Source organism: Rhinolophus sinicus, linkage group LG11 (genome assembly GCF_036562045.2).
Source record: "Rhinolophus sinicus isolate RSC01 linkage group LG11, ASM3656204v1, whole genome shotgun sequence".
In the NCBI taxonomy this organism is placed as follows: Eukaryota; Metazoa; Chordata; class Mammalia; order Chiroptera; family Rhinolophidae; genus Rhinolophus; species Rhinolophus sinicus.
The window spans coordinates 3,825,411-3,847,019 of NC_133760.1; the positions used below are offsets into that span (position 1 = coordinate 3,825,411).

Here is a 21,609-nt window from a genome sequence, read left to right on the forward strand (position 1 = left end):
CCATTCTTCTGCTCCGACTCGCTCCAATCCCTTTGGAGGGTACTTTCTCTTTTAATAATGTCCTTGAGCCACTGCTTTCTGCTTGAGCCCACTTCTACATCTTTGAAGTGTACTTTTTCTTCTAATAAACTGCTTTTTCACTACTTTACCTCGGTATCTCGTTCAATTCTTTGCTCGAGTTGCCAAGAACCTGGACACTGTGCTGAGAAGGGCCCACTCACCGGTAACATAACGTTGACACTGTATCTTCTATTTTGAGATTTAAACCTCTTAGTATAATTTCGACTTAACAGTGTAGTTGAGCTTGGGACTTTTTAAGTTTTTCTTTCTTTGCTCTCCTCCCTTCCCGCCAAACCTTAATGACTCTGTTTACTATACGTTTACTCTGCCATACTAATTTCATGGATGTTTACTCCAGATCTTATGCATACCAGGATCAATGACCCTATTTCCTCAAGGAAAATTCCAGAACACTGACTTGAAAGGTTTTACATCTGCATATCCCTGAAACAAACCAGCGTCTGGGAAGCGTCTTTTTTGAGGAATTGCCTGACCAACTTCCCTTTTCCTTTTTTCTGCCTCTCCTTATCTGCCTATAAAACCTTTTGGCCATGCTGAGGGAAAGGGGGGGGGGATGGCCTTTGGACAGGAGTCCACCATCCTCCCAGAATGTTGGCATTTTGAATGAACCTACTTTTCTTACACCAACCTTGCCTCTTGAGTTTTGGCTTTCGTGTGGTGAGCAGCCAACGTTTAGCACGGTAATAGTGGTAAATTAACACGAGAAAATGCTCACAGTCACGAATCCCTAGGGAAATGTGATTAAAACCACAGATAGCACTACACATTTACTAAAAGGGTTAACATTAAAGACTAACCATATCAAGTATTGGCAGGAATATGGAGGAAATGGGACTCTCATACACTGCTGGTGGAAATGCAAAAGGGAACTATCATTTTAGATTAGTTTGGCAGTTTCTTAAAAATTTTAACTGTCACCTACCCTGTGTGTTAGGCATTACACTTTGAGTTTTACCAGAAGAGCAATGAAACATCTCTCCATATAAATAACTGTAATGAAAACATTCAGAGAACTATTTTTTGCAAATAGTCCCAAATGAAATAATCCAAGTGCTCCAAAACAGGTGAGTGGATAAAAATAGTGCTATATATCCAGAGAACAAAACAGTACTCGGCAATAAAAACAATGAAACTACTCATATAAGCACCACTGATGTATCTCAAAACAAGACTGCACATGAGGAACTCGGGGAAAAGATAAGTAAACACTTTATGATTACAATCATATAAAAGCCTAGAAAATGCAAACTAATGTACTGTAAGAAAGTAAATAAATAGTTGCTGGGTGGGCCAGGAAGGGCATGAAGAGAGATTATAAAAGGACAGGAAATATGCAAGTGACAAGTATTTTCATTATCATCATATTTTCACAGGTTCATATGTATGGAAACACTTACCAAATTGTACACTTTAAATACTTAAGGCATGTGAATTACACCTTAATAATCCTTTACTGTTCAAAATAGAAATCTCAATCTCCTACTCTTTTCAGAAACTGAGCTTCGGTGACTACATATTGACTCCACAAGCTCTCCTCTTGTCCTAGCATGCTCAGTCTGGCCTCAGTCGCAGTTGGCAAGCAATGCTATTTCCACTTGTATCACAGGAATAGTGGCTGGACTGGGTCACAAAAGCCACTTCCTTGGACTATGAGCTCTCCCTTCTCTTTATCCTGGCTTTCCTGCCTGCACAGCAACAGCCTTCATGAGACGAACAGCCCAGGGAGGAAATGGGAATCCAAAAAACTTTAGATTATTTTTCTGACAATAATCTCTGTTACACAAGCTCCACAGATCTGCAGGTTGAAGAATTTCTGTGCACACTGATCCTTAACAGCCACTGAAGTATTTGTGGATGCAATTTTAGATGCAGTACATCCCATTTATGTGGCTGAGGTGGTCTCCTCCACTCCCTATGAACCCAGTCTTCTGGATTACCAGTTATGGTTCCCCTGCCCTCTTGTGTTACAAGTGAATTCTGTACATCAAGGTACATGGCTCCTTTGCAGGTTCTGGGGGAGAGATTCCACTCAACTGTACTTGGTATTATATAAACTTTGAGCAAGCATCCATGGTGTTTCCAGAAGCACTGGAGGTTGTCACAACTGCTCTGTCTGAGCCCACAAAAAATCCTGGCATCCGGACCACAGAGCCCAGGAGGTTGTATTAGTTGGCTAGAACTGCCATAACAAAGTACCACTAACTGGTGGCTTAGACAACAGAAATTTATTTTCCCACAAATATGGAATCTAGAAATCAGAGAAACAGTTGTCAGCAGGGTTGCTTTCCTCTGAGGCCTCTCTCCTCAGCTTGCAGATGCTGGTCTTCCTTTTGCGTGTATCTGTGTCCTCACCTCTTCTTTTAAGGGTTCCTTTCATATTGAATAAGAGTCTACCACAATAGCTTCATTTTGACTTAATATCTCTTTCAAGATGTTATGTCCAATGACAGTCACATTTTGAGGTACTGGTGGTTATAACTTTGACATGAATTTTGGGGTACAGAACTCAGCCCCTAACAAAGGCTTTGGGTCATAATGCAAGTTAAGATTGAAAAGCAGAGAGCTTTTATTCATTCATTCATTTGCAATTACATTGTCCTCTCTAAAACATGAAGTTTGGGATCCAGTGAAATCTGTTCACCCCTTCGTGCTGGCAGAGCTCAATTCTGCTTTCAAACCACCATTCAAAGTGAACAGAATACCCAATATTAACGGTAATTAAACAAAAAGGTCTTAATTATTGCATAAACCAGAGAAATGTGTGGCACGCAATTCCTGGACCGGTGACTTCAAAGCTTCAGATTTTATCACAAGCCTCATGTGAGACCAACAATGTTCCTAAGAAATGTTGTCTTTCTTTGCAAGACACCTTTCAGAACTCCAATCAGGTACTCTGAGCCAACACTGAGTCCCATCCATACCTTTAGTCAGAGAGAAGGGAATGAGGATCCCCTGTGGGTTCCATTTCCTATAATTTCCATCAGCAATGAGAGAGCAGAGGTTAGCTTCCCTAAGCATGTGGGGTGGTGACTGATGTACACTGTGGGGAACTGCCAGGTGGCAGAAGTGAAATTACTTCTGCCACAGAAACTGACAATGACTTAAATCTAGCAAGGACTCTGGGAAGGTTAGAAAGCACAATGTCACTTCTGATTGTTTTCCAAGTATCTGGAACATACGGGCAATCACCCCACTGTGGACATCCTTGCAAAGGCTCTCCTCCAGTGTAATGACACTATGCAAAAAAAACCCATTACTTTCTGTGCTATTTTAAAGACTTTCTGCAGTGTGAACTCTAAAGTGTCAAATGAAGACAGACGTCTGGCTAAAGGAATTGTGACATTCACTGCACTCATAAAGGCTTTATTACAGTGTGAATTCTCTGATTTGTATGAGACTGTATCTTTGGTTAAAGGATTACCCATATTCTACACATTTGTCTTAGCTTGGGCTGCTATAAAATAGTATAAACTGGGGGGCTTATAAACAACAGAAATTTATTTCTCCTACTTCTGAAGGCTGGACATCTGACATCATGGTCCACATATGGTCAGTCCAGTGTCTAGTGAAAACTTGCTGATAGAGGACCATCTTCTCAAAGGGTCCTAAAATAGTAGGTGGAGAAAGCAAACTCTCTCGATTCTTATAAGGACACTAATCCCATTCATGATGGCTCTACCCATTTTTATCCTAATTATCTCCCAAAGACCTTACCTCCTAATACTATCACACTAGGGAATAGGGTTTCAACATATGAATGTGGGGGGGACATAACATCACTCATAAGGCCATTATCTGGTGTGTACCTTCTGGTGTTGAATGAGACTGGAGCTTTGACTAAAAGATTTCCCACATTCAGAGCACTCATAAGGCCTTTCTCCAGTGTGAACTCTCCAATGTTTATTGAGGTTGGACTTGTTACTAAATAATTTTCCACATTCACCACACTCATAAGGCCTTATTCCAGTGTGAACTCTCTGGTGTTGAATGAGGCCAGAATTTTGATAAAAGGATTTCCCACATTCCCCACACTCATAAGGTCTTTCTCCACTGTGAACTATCTGGTGTTTAATGAGGCTGGAGCTATGGCTAAATGATTTTCCACATTGACAGCATTCATATGGCCTTTCTCCAGTGTGAATTCTCCCATGGTTATTGAGGTGGGATCTTTGGCTAAATGATTTCCCACATTCGCTGCATTCATAAGGCCTTTCTCCAGTGTGAACTCTTTGGTGTTCTAAGAGAATGGACCTGTAGGTAAAGAATTTCCCACATTCTTTGCACTCATAGGGCCTTTCTGCAGTGTGAACTCTTTGGTGTTTCATGAGGTTAGAGCTATGGGTAAAGGTCTTCCCACATTCCCTACATTCATAAGGCCTTTCTCCAGTGTGAACTCTCTGATGGTTACCGAGGGTACAGCTTTTGCTAAAGGATTTCCCACATTGCCCGCACGCATAAGGCCTTTCTTCCGAGTGAACTCTCCAGTGTCTAATAAGGCTGTAGCTCTGGCCAAAGGATTTCCCACATTCACTGCATATGTAACATCTTTCTCTATTTAGGACTCTATGGTGATGAACAAGGGTGTGTTTGTACCTCAAAGCTTTTGTGTATTCTTGAGGGTTGTAATGAGTTTTTTGCCTGGGAAAGGCTGCCACATACTTGGTTCCAGTGTTTGAAGTTTCTTCAGTGTTAGTGGTTTGCACCTGGAGAAATCCTGAAGAGGCCAGGAAGTCCTTCCCAACCACCCAGCAGGTAAAGTGCTTCCCAGACACATGAAATGTGCAGTCATTCCCAAAGGAGGCTCTGCTCACATTGATTCTGAAGGGTTTCTCACCGATGTTCTGTGTCTGGTGCTGAGGGAGGTTTGCACTGAAATATAACTGTTTCCCACATGAGGCAAGTCTGCACAGCTTCTGTCCATGATGTGTTCCCTGATGATCAGCCAAGTGCAAAATATCTTTCAGCACTGGGGTACACCTCTCACATGGATGGGCCCTTTGGGAAGACAGACCAGCCTTGGAAATCCTGACCTGTGACACTCTCTCTACAGAAATGCTCTGCTCAGGTGCCTCATCCTTTACCCCACACCAACAACCTAAAAGAAAAGAAATACTGATAAAGTGTGTGCTGACTGTGGTGGGAGGGGGCAGCCTGTTACAGGTGTATGTGTGACACAAGTAGGAATGAGTCCATGAACTGTTTACAGAAACCTGGAGTTGGGTTCAGGTTGAGGATCCCTTAGCAGTACTGGGCAGCACTGGGTTGAGTGTGGGAAGGATGTGGGAAACCTCATGATGTGAAGGACATGACCAGGGAGGAGAGACAGGGTCTACAACTCATTTCTCTGTACACAAATTTAGGAAGACCTGTCTGATGGTGGCCATCACCCAAATGCTGGGTAGAAAAGGATGAGGCTATAAAGAGCACAAGATGGGGGAGGTAGCATACGGTGAAGGCAGGGCTGCTACTTGTTTATGTGAAAACATTCTGCAGGATCTTGTCTGCAGCTGACCCAGGAGTGCTATGCAGAAGGGTGTGTCCAGGCTCAGGAATATCCAACTGCACAAGAGCAGCTGGTGTTCTATGACTGTTGAAGAATATGTGTGCACATTATGACATAATATGTAGAGGACAGCACTGTCAACAGAGAAGTAAAACTAGAGTCCAGAGATGTGAGGACCAGCGCACAGACTGGATGTAAGAGGAGAAATGACATGTAGAAGGCAGGCAGAAATGGAATGTAGCCATTGGCTATGGGACCAAAATACCAGTCAAATAGAATAGATTTCTGGTGTGGTTTCAATACAACCCTGACATCATGCCCTCCCCCAGGGTGCCACTCCTCAGGGTCAGGCTCCCTTTGAGCCCATCTTGCTGTGGCTGGACTCATAACCATCCTGTGAACCACCAAGGGCTTTCCACCTCACCTCCAAGGTGAGTAACTACATGGTACCCACATGATGCAAGTACTAAGGGAAAAACAGGAAAGGCGAGCAGCCAGCAGTGACCAAGAACAACTCAGCACATGACAGCCCGAGAAAGAAAACTAAATGCTACAAAGAGAACTTATGAGGGGGGTCTTACAAAAACACCCCATGGTCCACAAAGCAATGACAATGTAACTGGTGACAATTCCTGGCACAGGCAGGCATGAGGAAAGTAGTAAAACCTTGGGCAGAGAGCTGCTTGGGATCTGGACAAATTTGCCTGGCTAAGGAGATGGCAAGCAAAGTGGAATCCATAATGGTGACTGCAAGACACTAACCCCAGAATCTTCCATGGGAGACTTACGGGTAGCAGGTGTTGTGCCTGTTCAAGAAGAGGGCAGTGCACACACCTCAGGTCAATCAACCACAGCACCTACCCAGGACATGGGGGAAGGAAGCAGTGCTCGTGGTCCTATGTGAGAAGGACAGACTTGTCTCTGGGGAAAAGAACAGGACAGAGAGGAGCTCAGGAAACAGAGATGGGGGTGAAGATCTTACCCAGGGAGGTTATAAGTCTCAAGTTCTCCAGCATCACATCATGGTACAGGTGTCTCTGAGCCTCATCAAGGAGCTCCCACTCCTCCCAGGAGAAGAACACGGCCACATCTTCAAAGGTCACACTGCCCTATCATAATGGGGACAGATGAAACCAAAAGCAGCTCCTTCCTAAGGACCTACTATCCCGTCCCCCACATATTTGGCCCATGCCCATCCCCCTCCCAAGCTCTCTAACTCAGAGGAAACACCAGGCCCTAGTGCCAACGACACTGTTGTCTCCTCATGGGCTCACTGGTCATGAGGTTCAGCCATCAGTAACAAGAGGCAGGTGAACAAATAGATATCTAGGTTGCAGGCCTGGCACAGAAGATTCCACCAGCTCCTGCCAGGCAGCTCCTCTAGTATGGCCAAGGTCATATAAGTGTCAATGAGGGCCCTGGGACCATGAGACATACTCCCTCTCCAAGTGCACACAATTCCTTAGACTGTACTTCCATCACATCTCTGAAGAGTACAGCCACCACCATCTCACTGCCCCATGCCACAGATCTTTCCCTGGCCTCCCCACGTTACTGTAACTTAGTGACCTCCTCCTCTCCATCCACTGCTGAGGGTGGGATCCTGCCCTAGGTTATAGTTAAAGCCGAACATACGACACCTGACACTGGACAGATGAGACTGACAGCAGTTTAGTCAATCACAGATATTCACAGCCCAGGAGAGGAGGACACCACCCAGAGGTCCACGGGAGTTACGCTATAGAAAAGAGTGAACACCTAGGGGGTGTGGGATGCAAGCTTTGTAGTACCAGGATGCTGAGGTGCCCCTGGGTTCCAGCCTAAGGATGCACCTGGTTGACCTGAATAACTCCATGGGCAGTTAGAGAATTGAAACCTAATTTTAAAAGGTACAAGGAGGAAATGGGTGTCATATCCTTGATAAAAAGAATTGTTTGGCTAGTAGAACTTATCCATAGGAGCAGAGTGGGCAAGGGATCTTGCATTCAGGCTATTTCAGGCCCTTCAGGTTTCACCAAATGTCAAGGCAGCACATAACACTACAAATTGGCAGACAACAACCAGAGTATGCTTGGCAAATTCAAACAGGATCCAATATTACCAGACTTCCCACTAGTGGTGGCAGCTCCAAATACTTCTACAAAGGCCTCCCTGCCTGGCTCAGTTCCTTGCCTCAGACTTAGCCACACAGAATCACCTGTGCAGCTCAGACACCCTTGACCTCTTCCATTTCTGTGCTGCACTTGCTGTCTCTCTGTTTACTTAATCTCATCCAAATCTCAGCCCTATTGCTCACCCACTTCATGCCTAGTGACGCTCACAAATGATAACAAGTGCCCCTGACCTGATCCTCCAGGATGAACAAAACACCCCAGGCCCCATCAGAATTGCCACAAAATTCAGGTGGGTGCATAGCATGGAGAATAAGCACTAGCTGTGGCCTAAGTGTCATCCTGCTTGCATTACTCCTAGGCCTTTGCATCTACCTCATGTCCATTCTTCCCTTGGAAGCCCTGGTCACCTGCCAGACTATCCTGTCCTCAACATGTCTTTCCTTCATGGCCACTTAATTGTCTTACCTGTGTTTATGAAGCCCAAAACCATCACCCAGGTACACAAGCAGGAGACCTAGTTCAGACCCCACCCTCCCCAACCTGGCTGCCTAATAGCTTTACTACCATAACCTGAAGATAACCCCTCCTAAGTGTGACCACAGCTCACTCACCTGGACCCACACCAGAACACTGGATATTTTCATCAAGAACCCTCTCTTGATTTGCAGACCTGTGTGTCCAGCTGCCCAACTAATGCCTCTACTCAGTGATCTCAGAAACACCTCAGCCTCTTAACATGGCCAAAATAAAGCTCTTGATATCCCCAGTGAATACTTCTCGTACTATAACCTTCCCCAACTCGGGTGATGGAGCATCTATTCCTACAGGTGCTAAGCACAGGGGTTATCCCTGAACTCTCTCTCTCTCTCTCTCTCTCTCTCTCTCTCTCTCTCTCTCTCTCTCTCATTAGAAAATATAGTTGCCCCTTTTTAAAACATTCATTGAGAATCCAACCACTTTTCCTAAGCCACCATTCTGGTCCACTTAATCCTCACCCGGAGTTAGCAGTAGCCTGCAGCCTGATCTTCCTTTCTCCTGCCTCACCCCCACAGCCTGCAGCCACTCTACAGCTACATAGAGCCTGGTAAGAACTTTTAAGATCACCTCCCTCCTCTGATCAAAACTTCCAAATACCTCCAGAACAGACCCAACTTCTCAGGCAGCCATTCCAGTCCTCATTCCTGCTGTTTGTTCCCCCATGAAAAAAAGGAGACCTGAGGTTTCTTGAACATTCCTAGCTCAATTATCTCTGAGCATCTGCGCATCTTGGTACCAGTTCTTGATATAATCCTCCACACTTTTTACACTGGTTGCCACAAACAGTAACACCTCTATATAAAGCCTGAAATGGACTTACAACTCTGGACTTGGGGTTTCTCTAAGGTCTCCAGACCAAAGGTCAGGGAAAATGGCAGTTAAAGACTCCCAGGTAGGTATATAAATGTTGACTCACTATGTTGTACACACCTGAAACGAATACAATATTGTATGTCAACTGCAATTTAAAATGAATTTTTAAAAAATTTAAAAGGAAAAAAAAGAAAGAGAAAATGTGAGTGGAGGTCAGGGCCACTGAGGTTCTGGGACACCGTCCACTTCCCTGTGTAGGTTCTATAAGCACTTCTGCAGCCTAGGGAACCTGTATGAAGAGGTAGGCCTTAGAGAAATCGGTCCATGATGCAGTTTAAAGGGCTCATGCCTCGCTGTACATTTTCCTAACCCTGAAGCCGGTTGACCTCACCCTGGATGCCTAACCTCTGTGCCTCAGTGCTCAGTGTCCGTTCGTTACCAGCTATGTGATCTTAAACAAGGATTCAACCTCCCAGTACCTCAATAAACTCATCACCCCATCCAATCTGTTCTTCCTTTGAGTAGCCTTTGAGAAACTCCTCATTCTGTTCCCTGCAGGCAGAAGGCGGACCCCAGATTCCCAGATCCTCCCGGCTCCGTCGCCCCTACACGTCTTTACACCGCCAGCCCCTCCGCCTGAAACCCTCTCCCACACCCCATCACACCGGATGTCACCCACGAGCGCCTCACCGTCCTGGAAGCCGGGGCCTGAGCTGCAGGATGTGAGCAGGCGCCCCGCACCCGGGGCTTTACGGTTCGAGAGACACGCACTCACCTGGGCTGGACCGCTCAGCGCGACTGTCGCCATCGAAATCTGTGGGCGGAGCGGAGCGGGAGCGGAAGGAGAGGAGGGCCCAAGAGCGCGGGTCACCCTGGAGTCGTCGCCGAGCTTCAGACCCGCGTCAGTACGGCGGAGACCACGATTCCTCTAACCTTCTCGGTCCTGACCAGACGCTTTAGAACCAAAACAGAGTAGTAAGAATGGCCGACATGATAAGGACGTCGGAAGTCCCACCTTTGCGCGATGCGCACGCGCGGAAATGTCTCATCCTGGCCCGTCATTGGCTGTGCATGGCGTCCTCTCTGTGTAGGCTCTTCCGGGTAATGTAGGTCCCAGCGCTCGAGAGGTGGCAGGTTTGTGGTGTTGGCGATCATGACTGAACTTGACTAGCCGTTGTTTGACAGTAGTTTCCCGTATTCTTGCTTTACCACAATATTTCGCCCCTAGAATCTCAAGATACTTTTCCTTTGTGTTGTTACTTCCCTAAAAATATATTGTTCTTTATTAAAGATGTTCTACGAGACTGAATTCTAAGCCACCTCTTTGACTCGATCTTGAGTCTCTCTCCTGTGTATAGGAGATATACGTTAATGAAGCTGTTTTTATAATTTTTATTATTTGTTGAATTTGCTGAGTCATCTTTTCCATCAGAGCTTGGCACATTTTGGATGTGGCTGAGTCTGATAATGTTTAACTTATCACCCTTCCCAATAATCCTGTACACTATATATTGACGAGATGGGTGATTGAGGATTGGTCGTGACAAAGGTGTGTGATGACTGTTGGGTAAATAAAATCTAGGAACCCAGAAACGCTCTCCTCAAAAGTAATGGTGACAGAAAACACTTGCATTAAACCAGAATTTGATGCACATGACAGGAAAAGTGTTAACTGCAAAGGCAGGGGAAAAAAATATCCCTTATATAGCTAAGCAGATACAACTCAATACATATATGTTTTGGTGATAAACAGTAACTAGTCGCCCAACTCTGTATCCACACCATGCTCAGCCACTGGCTGAGCAGGCTGTTGAGAGTGTGATCTCTGGAAGGCTGCAGTGGATCCCCAAGAGAGCACAGCTGGGGGCTGTCGTCCAACTACACTTTTCACAGCAAGATCCATCATAAGGCAGGACCCAGCAGCACACCCTGATGTCTGCCCAGGACTGAAACTATATGGGTAATAATCAAATGATCTTAAATGTGGTTTGGCCAAAAACAGGTTTATCTCTTAAGAGATAAAGTTCAGTTTCTGAAACTTCCATCTTATTCCTTAAGAGCATCAAAAGTTGATTTAGTCTAAAAGTAAGGAAATTGGCCCTGGAAAAAAACCCCAAAAACTAGTCAAGTAAAAGAATTTGGCAGCACCGTTTGTCACACATAGTTCTTCCTAAATTTACCTGGTAATTGTTAGCTAATTGCCTTTATCCAGAGGAAAAACAAATTTCTTCTCATCTTTATGAGAGGTAGTTTTGTAAATCTGAGAAAGGCATCCATCAGGAGACTATGAATGAAATGATACGATGTCTGGAATTATGAGTAAACTAACACATCAGTGTGCTGAGAGATGGATGACACAGGAAAGGCCTGAAATAATAACGATGGCAGATTGGGGAGGGATTCATGTCGCTGCATAACCCCTGTTCTTTTGTTCTTCATAAGTCTTTTCCTGTTCTGTATATATTTGAAAATAGTTATAACAAAAGACAGAATTTGTCATTTTATCAGTAATCTTATATGATGAGAAAGATGAATTTCAAAAGTCAGGAGGAAACTGGTTTTAGGGTGAAAGAACACATCAAAACATCAAAATGCATATTTTAAGCATGCAGTTTAAGTCAACTATACTTCCGTTAAACTGTTTTAAAATCAAATGTAAAAATTTCAGACTTTCTAATTATTATACATTTTATTTGCTATGTCCTTGAGGTTAATTGCAGCTACTCTATCAGTATGTGGAAACAGAATATAACAGTGCATTACTGGCAACTCTTCCCACCTCCACTTTCAGTGAAATCCCATTGACAGTTTTAAACTAGCCACAGTGGGAATGTGTACAGCAGGGAAATTGACAAACACTACAAATCATGGCTTGATATATTGTACTGTTGAATATCTAGAGTGAAGAATGTGGAAAATATATTAATGCAGATTAAACTTAAAAATATATGTTGTATGTGGCCACTGCATTGTGTACAACACAAAAACCAATCAGGAAATATCCTTCTGGTATTCAAAAGCAATAATTCCTTAGAGCAAAGAAGTCAACATCACTGAAGAATGAATGAAATTTTAAAGTGTTTGTTGTTTCACTATGTTATTTGTTAATGAAAAAGAAAACAAGCCATAATTTATTTTAAAAAAAGAAACTAGCAAAAGATATGCGTAGACATTTTATCAAAGAAGACATATAGGTGGCAGATAAACAAATGAAAAAAAATTCTCAACGTCGTGAAACATCAGAGAAATGCAACTAACACCACAGTGAGATAGTGTTACACATTTGTTTTAAAATGTCAGAATTATAACAGGTTAGCCATATCTACCACTGGCGAGGATGTGGAAGAACTGAAACCCTCATCCACTGCTGGTAGGCATACAAAAGGGAACAACCATTTTACATAATATGACATTTACTGAAAAGTTGTGTATTCATCTATCTGACTCTACCTGTGATTCAGGCATTGCAACCCAGTATATTAGCTCAAAATCAATGAAACATGCTTATGAAGAACTACATTAAAATCTATGCAGCAGTTATATTTGCAATAGCCAAAAAATGGAAACCATTCAAATGTCTATAGGAAGATGAACAAACTGGTCCATCCACAGAACATCATACTTTTCAGCAATATGAAAAGAATAAACTACTCATAAAAGCATCATTAATGAAGCTCATGAGGGTACCCAGGGTCAAAAAAGAGGAAAATGCTTTATGACTTCAATCTTATAAAATTCTAGAAAATGTAAACTCAGGCGGCCAGTTGGCTCTGTGGTTAGAGCACAGTGCTCATAACAGGAAGGTCGCTAGTTCGATTCTCACATGAGCCAGTGAGCTGTGCCCTCCACAACTAGATTGAAGACAACGACTTGACCTGGAGCTGAGCTGCGCCTCCCACAACTAGACTGAAAAAAAAAAGAAAATGTAAACTTCTCTACCATAAAGGAAACTGAATCAATCGCTGACTGGAGGGCAAAAGAGATTATAAAGGGCATGAAGTAAATATGGGCTGATGCATAGGCTCATGATCATGATTATGCTAAAGCGTCCGTGAGTTCACAAGAATATCCAAAGTTACCAAGTTGAAAAATATTTAAATATGTTCAGTTTATTGCACATCATTTATATTTTCTTAAAGGTATTATAAAATGGGCTTCAAAATAGAAACCTAGAATTCCCTGTTTTTAGAAAATCAAGTTTGGCAGCACAATATTGACACCACCATATCTTTCCTCGTACCCTGGCCTGGGCACCTTGCCTCAGAGGTGGCAAATACTGGTGAGCAATGAAGGCGGTTTCCATCTGATTCAACAGGAATCCCAGCTGGTCACAAAGGCCACAGAGCTGGACTAAGCTCTCCCTCCTCCTTGTGTTCTTCATTTGCCTGTGCAGCACTGGTATTGACATGAAAAGCCCAGATCTATAGGAATCCACAAAATCTTTGTTTTCTGTAACAGTGCTCTCAGCTATATAAGATACATAGTTCCAGAGGGCCTGAGACTTTCGGTACCTGCTCATCCTTCACAGCCATCATGACCAAAACACTGTGGATGCCCCTTTAAAAGAGGCACATGCCAACCAGTTTGTTGCAATCTTGTTCCTCCACTTCCTATAAACCCAGTGTTTCTGTAACAACTTTCACCCTAAGGAACTCTGGATATCAGGGCACATGGATGGCTCCTCTGCAGGACCTGGGGGACAGATTTCCCTTGTTAGTACTGAGCATGATGCAATACCCACTGTGAACAAGAGAAAAATTTTGTAGTGCTCTAGAAGCACCAGAGGTTGTCACAACAACTGTTCCCGCTATAGGTTGACCTCTGAACCCACAAAATATCATGGCATACAGGCTACAAATTAGGCCCCAGGCAGCAATAAAAACTAGGGCAAAACTGGAAAGACAGCTATATTCTCTGAGTTGTCACTGTTCCTCCTGAGGCACCCGAAGTTTGGGATCCCAGCATAAACTGGTCATGTCTTCATGTTAGCAGAACCCAGAACCCACTTGTTTTCCAACCACCACATACAGTAAATAGAGTTTCAAGATTAAATGAGCTTGAACAATAAGGCCTTCCTTCACTGTCACACAAACCAGTGCAATATGAGGTAGACAGTTCTCAGATTCATGACTAGAGGATGAAAAATGCCACAATAGCCATGTGAGACCAATGGTTTCCTGAAAAAGTTCATCCATCTTTTTAAGTCATGGCAGAGTCCTCTGAGCATAAAATGGGCCAGGTCCATGGCCTAACTTATCAGAAAGGAAGAATAACTTATCAGAAAGGAAGAACTGAGTACTCAGGCTTATCAAAAATCCTTCTTGTGAATAGATCACCAAGGTTTCCATCCCTGGGTGCACTGAGGTGGGTGAGTGTTGCACAGTGGGCACCAGCCAATTAGTAGAGATGAAAGGCTTTTTCTACAGAACTGGCAGTGACATAAATCTGGCAATGGCCCTGTGAATTTAAAAAATGCAGTACAGTTCCCACATACCTGGAATTTATGTGGATGTTCAGATGTGTGAGGTTTAACTCAGGCAGCTGGCACTCTCCCAAGAGATCACTCTTAGTGTTATACTGAAGAAATAACACATTCCCTGAACATCTAAGCTGTCGTTCTCATATGAACTGTTTGGTTTTCCAATGAGATAATGCTGCAGGTTTTTTCACATTCCCTGTACTCATAAGGCCTTTCCCAGTGTGAACTCTAATGTGTACTGAGACTGAAGTTTTGGTTAAAGGACTTCCCACATTCCCCACACTAATAAGGTCACTATCCAGTGTGAACATCATGTTGTTTTAGCACTTATTAGTTCTTGATGTAGTGCGAACTACTGATGTTGAAGGAACACATAGCTTTGGCTAAAGAATCTCCCACATTTGCTTCAATTATAAGGACTTTCTCTAGCGTGAATTTTCCTATAGTTAATGAGGCTGAGGTTTGCAGCAAAGGAATTTCCCACATTCACTGCATTTATAAGGTCTTTCTCCAGTGTGAATTCTGATTATAATGGAAAGCAGAGATTTGGCAAAATGGTTTTCCACATTCACCACATATATAAGGTCTGCGTCCAGTGTGAACTCTCCTGTGTTTAATAAAGTTGGAGTTTGCAGCAAAGTGTTTTCCATATTCAGTGCACTCATGAGGCCTTTTTCCAGTGTGAACTCTCTGGTGTTGAGTGAGACTCGAGCTTTGGCTGAAGGATTTTTACATTCCCCACATTCGTAAGGCTTTTCTCCAGTGTGAACTCTCAGGTGTTTAGTGAGGTTATGTTTGCAGCTAAAGGATTTTCCACATTTGCTGCACTCAACAGGGCTTTGTTCAGTGTGAAATTTCTGATGTGAATTGAAGCTAGATCTTTGCTTGAAGAATTTTCCACATTCACTGTACTGATAAGGCCTTTCTCCAGTGTGAACTCTCTGGTGGAAAACGAGGCTGAAATTTTGGCTAAAGAATTTCCCACATTTGCCACACTCATAAGGCCTTTCTCTAGTGTGAATTCTCTGGTGTACAGTGAGGTTGGACTTGTACCTAAGTGATTTCCCACATTCGCCACACTCATAAGGTCTTTCTCTAGTGTGAACTCTCCTATGTGTAATGAGGTGGGAATTTCAGGTAAATGATTTCCCACACTCTGTACATTCATAAGGTGTTTCCTTTCCAGTGTTCAATGTCATGGGACGTGTTGTTAAATATCCCACATTCCTCATACTCAAAAGCTCTTTCTCCAGTGTGAACAGTCTGATGTCTAATGAGGCAGCAGCTTTTGCTAAAGGATTTCCCATATCCACTGGACAAAAAACATCTGTCTCTAGTGAGGACTCTCTGGTGCTGAACAAGTATGTGTTTGTGGCTGAAGGATTTCATGTGTTCTCCCCAGCTGAGTTGTTGAGAAAAATTGAGCTTTTCCCTTCTGAAAGGCTGTCACACAATTGGTTCTGCTATTTGACTTCTCCCTGGTATAAGTGGTCTGTTGCTGGAGAAATCCAGGGCTGGCCAAGAGGTCCTTCCCAACCTGAGATAAGTGTCTTCCTTGACACATTCAATTTGCAGCTTTTCAAAAATAAGTCTCTGTCACATGGCTGCTGATGGGTTTCTCTCCCATGTGCTGCTTCTGATGAACATTTGCACTGACATATAGTTATTTCCCACATGCCTCACACCTGCAAAGTTTCTGCTTGCAGTGTGTTCCCTGGTGCTCACCCAAATGCAAAATGTCACTCAAGATTGAACCACACATTTCACAAGGATGGGCATTCTTGTGAGACAGATTGACACTGAGAGTCCTGACTTGTGACACTCTTTGTACAGAAATGCTCTGGTCAGAAAGAGCCTCCTGATACTCCACTTCATGGCAATTATCTGAAAGCAAGAAATGCTGGTGAAGTGCATGCTGACTTTGGTGGAGGGGGCAGCCTACAGACAAGTGTGTGTGTGACAAACCCAGGAACTAGTCCATGGGATTATTTGCAGGAACTGAAGTTGGCTTTAGGTTGAAGATGTGGCTGTTAGCAACACTGGGCTATACAGATCACAGGACAGGGGAGGCCTCATGAGGTGAAGGACACAACTTGCTCCTCATCAAATAACTTTCAACATGATCTTGTTTGCTGGTGACCTGAGTGCCATGTAAAAGCTTGTGTCCAAGCCCCCCCACACACACACACACACAATGAAACTGTAACAGGGCAGCTGTTGGTCAGGAACTGTTTAAGAATGGGTCCACACTTCATAATACAAATCATATAAGCCAATGCTGAAGATGGCTACAGATAGAGCAGTGAGAAAAATGGGTGAGACAGAGTCCAGAGAGGTAGGGATTAACCATGGGCTGGATGTAGGTGTAGAAGTGACAAAGTATAAAATTGACAGATCAGCAAATGTCAAGAATTGGAAAGAAAATGCAGAAATAGTATGTGTGATCACAAGCATTGGCACCCAAATACTAGTCAAACAGAATAAGTGTCTCGTATGATTTGAACATATCCTGACATCATGCCCTCCTCCTTTAGGGTACCACACTCTGGTCTAGGCTCCCTCTGAGCCCATCTTGCTGGGACTGGATTCATATCCAAACACTGAACCATTGAGTGCTCTCCACCCCAAGCCCAAGATGGTGAAGTACATGGGACCTGGATGATGCAACTAGTTAGGGGAAGACAGACAACACTAATTAAGAACTACTCAACACATGACAACCCACAGGAAAGAAAATGAAATATTACAGGTAATTTCAGAGGAGAGTCTTGCAAGAACAGACCATGGTTCACATGAGTGGTGACCATGTCAGTGATGGCGATTCCTGTCACAGGCAGGCATAAGGAAATATCAGCTAGAAGAAAGAAGCAGAACCGAAGCTACACAGGTGACTTAGATCTGGACAAAGTTACCTGGCCTAGGTGAGAGCAAGCAAAGTGGGATCCATTAATGTGACTGCAAAACCATCTTCCCGTGATACCTTCCCTGTGAGACTATAGGGAAGGTGTTAGGGCTGCTCAAGGAGGAGAGGGCAGTGCACACACCTCAGCCAACCAAACACAGCACCTACCCCAGGAATGAGGGGCAAGCAGTGCCCACAGTCCTATGTGAGGACAGACTTGTCTCTGGGGTAAAGGGAAGGGCAAAGACTAGCTTAGGTCATGGGGAAAAGTTTGAAAATCTTAACCAGGGAGATTGTAAGTCCCAAGTCCCAAGTTCTCAAGCATCTCATCATGTTACAGGTGTCTCTAAGCCTCATCAAGTAGATCCCATTCCTCCCAAGAGAAGTACACGACCACATCTTCAAAGGTCACACTGCCCTGCTATGATGGCGACAGATGAAACCACAAACAGCCTCTCTCCTGAGGAGCCACAAACATTTAATGTATGCCCATCCTTCTCCTAAGATCCCCAACTCAGAGGAGAAACCAGGCGGTGGAATTACTGGTGCAGCTGTCTCTTCATGGGCCCACTGATAACTGGGTAAAGCCATCAGCAGCAAGAGGCAGATGGACAAATAGATATCTAAGCTGTGGGATTAGCATAGAAGGATCTACCCCCTCCACAGGCAATTCCCTGGCATGGCCATTTAATGTAATTCTCAATGCAGTACCCTAGACCATCAGACACGCTCCCTATCCAACTACACATCACTCTTTATAACGCACACACACACACACACACACACATCTCCAGATCCCATAGCCACATGTCATGGCCACTAAAATCAATGCCCCACACACTTGTATTTAATTACCTCCTCATAACCCCAATGGTGAGGGTATGATTGCCACCCTCAGTGTTGAGCCAAACTTATAACACCTGATGCTGGACAGATGCAATTAACAGATGTTTATTAACTTCATATACTCACAGCCTGGGAGAAGAGGACACATGACTACAGGAAGTTTGCGCGCTAGGAAAAAGTGAACAACCAGGGGCAGTCTTTGTGGGACTGAGAGGGTAGGATGTCCCAATTCTGCAGAATGTGACTGACTTGTTTAAATAATTCTGCAAGTTGGGAGGGAACCAAAACCCACTACAAAGCGATAAGCAGGAACTGTGCCTGGTCCCCTTAATAAAAAGGGTTGTGAGGCTAGAAGACTATCTGTGAGAGCACAATGTGGAGAAAAACTTGCACAAGAGCCATTTGAGGGCATCCTGGTTTCACCTGATGTCAAGGCAGGACATCAGTTGGCTTTAATTTTAGGACTTAACACAAGTTGGCAGGAAGCATCCAGAGCATACTTGAAAAATTCAATCAGGATCCAATATTACCACAGACTTCCCATGGTCCCCATTAGCCAAGGCAGCCCCATCATTCTATTAATATGATGGTCTGGCTACATTCCTTACATCAGACTTTGTCACAGAGAGCCGTATGCGTGTGTGTGTGTGTGTGTGGGGGCGTTCAGAATGAGCCACCCCAAGATACACCTTGGTGGTATGCAAATTATTTTGAGCTAAAGGCAACTGAGACCATGAAGGCTAAAAAGAAACTTCTGTATCCATCCCCTTAACTATCTTAGAGAAATTTCAATGAGAAGTTTTGCCATAAGAGATTAGCAGAGATAACATTTTCTGACCTTCTTATACGGCAGGGTAAACTACTAATTACTGAATGTGTTTGCTTTCCCTGCAATGATCTGCGCCCCAAGGTTCCTAACCTCATTGCTGGCTCAGAATGTCTCATATACCCATGGTCCCTTTCTGTCTCTGAAACTCTCAAGTATGTGGAGTTCCCATGTGCATGAAATTAAATTTGCTTTTCTTCTGTCAATATGTCTCTTGTTGATTTGAACATTTGGCCAGCCAAAAGAACCAGAGGAGAGAAAGTGGAAGGATCTCAGATACCCAAGGTCCCATACTAATTTTGCAGCATTTGCTGTGACCTCAGCAATTACAACCTTGCTCCTTCCATCCACACCTCATTCACAGCCCAGCCCCATGATCACCCTCCCCAGGTCTACTGAGTCTCAGGTGACTGAAATTACCCCCAATCCTATCTTGCTGAATAAAAACATTTCAGGCTTCGCTAAAGTCCTCACAAAATCCGGGTGAGTCCATAAAGTGGTGAATAAGCACCAGTTTCAGCCTGACAGCATCATGCCTTAATTAGACCTCTGCATCCATCTTATGTCCACTCTTCCCTTGTAAGCCTCAGCCACCTGCCAGACTACCTGCAGGGTCACTTATCTCCCTTATCTGTGGTTATGAAGCCCAATGACATCATCTATGTATGCAAGCAAAAGACCCAGTCCTTGGGCCCCCACACTCTTCTTCTTGTCCACTGTGAAAATTAATAAACAGAAACCTCAAACCTCATTTAAAATCAAGTTTGGTGGGCCTGTAGGGCGAGTTCTTACACTCTACCACTCATCGTTAAGAACCCCAAAAAGAAAGAGTCGTATTTTCCATTTGCAACTGGAAGATGTTTTGTAATCCAGTACTCCAGCAGGAAGTGGGAGTATCTTTTCCTTGCTTCACAACCACTCAGGCAATGAAAAGCCACTAAACATCAAACTGCTGGTTCTCTGCACTGGACTTTGTTTACAACAGCCCCTCTGAACTCTCTCCTTCTTCTATAAAAAAAATTCCTCTCCTTTCTTCTCTGGACTTGCCTATGGTTCTACCATAGCTTGCATGTCATGGATTGCAATTCTTTGTTGTTCCCAAATAAACTCATTTTGCAGGAGAAATATATGGCTATTTGCTTAAGGTCAACATCCACTAATAGCTTTACCACCATAACCTGAAGTTTGCATCTCCTAAGTGTGACCACAGCTCACTTGGTCTTCACAGTAACTACTACACTTTGGATGCATCCATCCTGAATCCTTCCCAGATTTCTCAGTTTGTGTGTCCATCTGCCCATTTGAGGCTTCTACTCAATAGTCTCAGAAACATCTCAGATTCTTAACATGGTCAAAACAAAGATACTGATATCCTCAGTAAATATTACACATATCACCAACTTCCTCATCTCAGTTGGTGCAGCTTCCATCACTACAGCTGCTAACCCAAAATCCCTGGGGACATCACTGATTCTTGTTTCACTCCCTCACCATCCACATTAGAAAATCTAGTTGCCCTTCTTTATTATTTTTAAATTTTTAATTGTTTATTTATCAAGAGAAACTATTCCTTAGCCCAAATATACATGTTTCATAGCTCAGGAACACAGGTGAGTGACAAACTTCTATGGAACACAACCTAAAGAAATTCTTTACATCCCCAAATCACTTTGCTCTCTGAAAGATATCAGCCTTCCTCATCTCATCAAAATCTTTCATGGAATCCTAATTTTTGTAGAAATCTGCATATGCCTTCTTTCTTGGTTCAGCCACAGCAAATTTATAGAAAGCTGCAACCCCCAGGGATAAGATTGCTCCAACAATATGGTATTGTAGAAGCTTCACCTGAAGGCCACACATCTGAGGTTTTGTCAAAGCACTGGAAAGCGTGGTAGTTATGTTCTCAACATCAGCGTCCTTCCTAATAGTTGCCCTTTAAAACACACAGCCAGATTCAACTCTGGTCCATTAATTCAGACCTGGGCTATGGTAATGGTCTCCATCCTGACCTCCCTTCCTTTTTCCTCAAGGCCACTCTCTGTTCTCTACTCTGCATCCAGAAAGAGCCAGTTAAGATTGTGCTATCACCTCCTCCCTCTTATCAGTTTTACCTTGAAGCATATGCACATCCTAGGACCAGCTATCAGGTTAACTTTCCATACTTGTTTACATTGGTTGTCAGTAATGGAAACACCTCTATATACAGGCTGAGATGGACTCAGGACCCTGGGCTTGGGGTTTTCTTCAGGGTCGCCAAACTTAAAGACTGGAGGAGTAGCATTAGGAGTCCCAGGAAACCACAATCCAAAAAACACTAGAGTGGGGCTGAGATTAGTAAGGGATTGGAACACCTCCACTTACCTGTGTGAGCTCCATAAGCACTTTGGCAGTCATGGGAACCTGTGCAAAGAGGCAGGCCTTAGAGGAATGAATGGGTCCCTGGTTGTGTTCCATGTGCTCATGCCTCCCTGTATCCCTCCTGGTCCTGGAGCCAGGTGACCTCAGTCA

The 21,609-nt window shown here is 43.8% G+C and overlaps 1 protein-coding gene and 1 pseudogene across 2 annotated transcripts; both read right to left on the bottom strand.

The window, feature by feature from the left end:
* Window positions 1–1,426: 1,426 nt before the first annotated feature.
* LOC109434543 (zinc finger protein 587B) lies at window positions 1,427–10,071 on the bottom strand. 2 transcript variants are annotated; one of them, XM_019711620.2, is made up of 3 exons: window positions 9,824–10,071; window positions 6,567–6,688; window positions 1,427–5,176 (listed from the first exon to the last, which is right to left on the bottom strand). In XM_019711620.2, the coding sequence occupies exons 2-3, from the start codon at window positions 6,598–6,600 to the stop codon at window positions 3,873–3,875; spliced, it is 1,338 nt and encodes a 445-aa protein (XP_019567179.2). In that variant the 5' UTR covers window positions 6,601–6,688; window positions 9,824–10,071; the 3' UTR covers window positions 1,427–3,872. The 2 variants fall into 2 exon arrangements, with proteins under 2 accessions (XP_019567179.2, XP_019567178.2); XM_019711619.2 differs by having other exon boundaries at window positions 6,567–6,693; window positions 9,824–10,070.
* A 4,862-nt stretch (window positions 10,072–14,933) lies between these two features.
* LOC109434522 (uncharacterized) lies at window positions 14,934–21,495 on the bottom strand (annotated as a pseudogene).
* Between the last annotated feature and the right edge of the window lie 114 nt (window positions 21,496–21,609).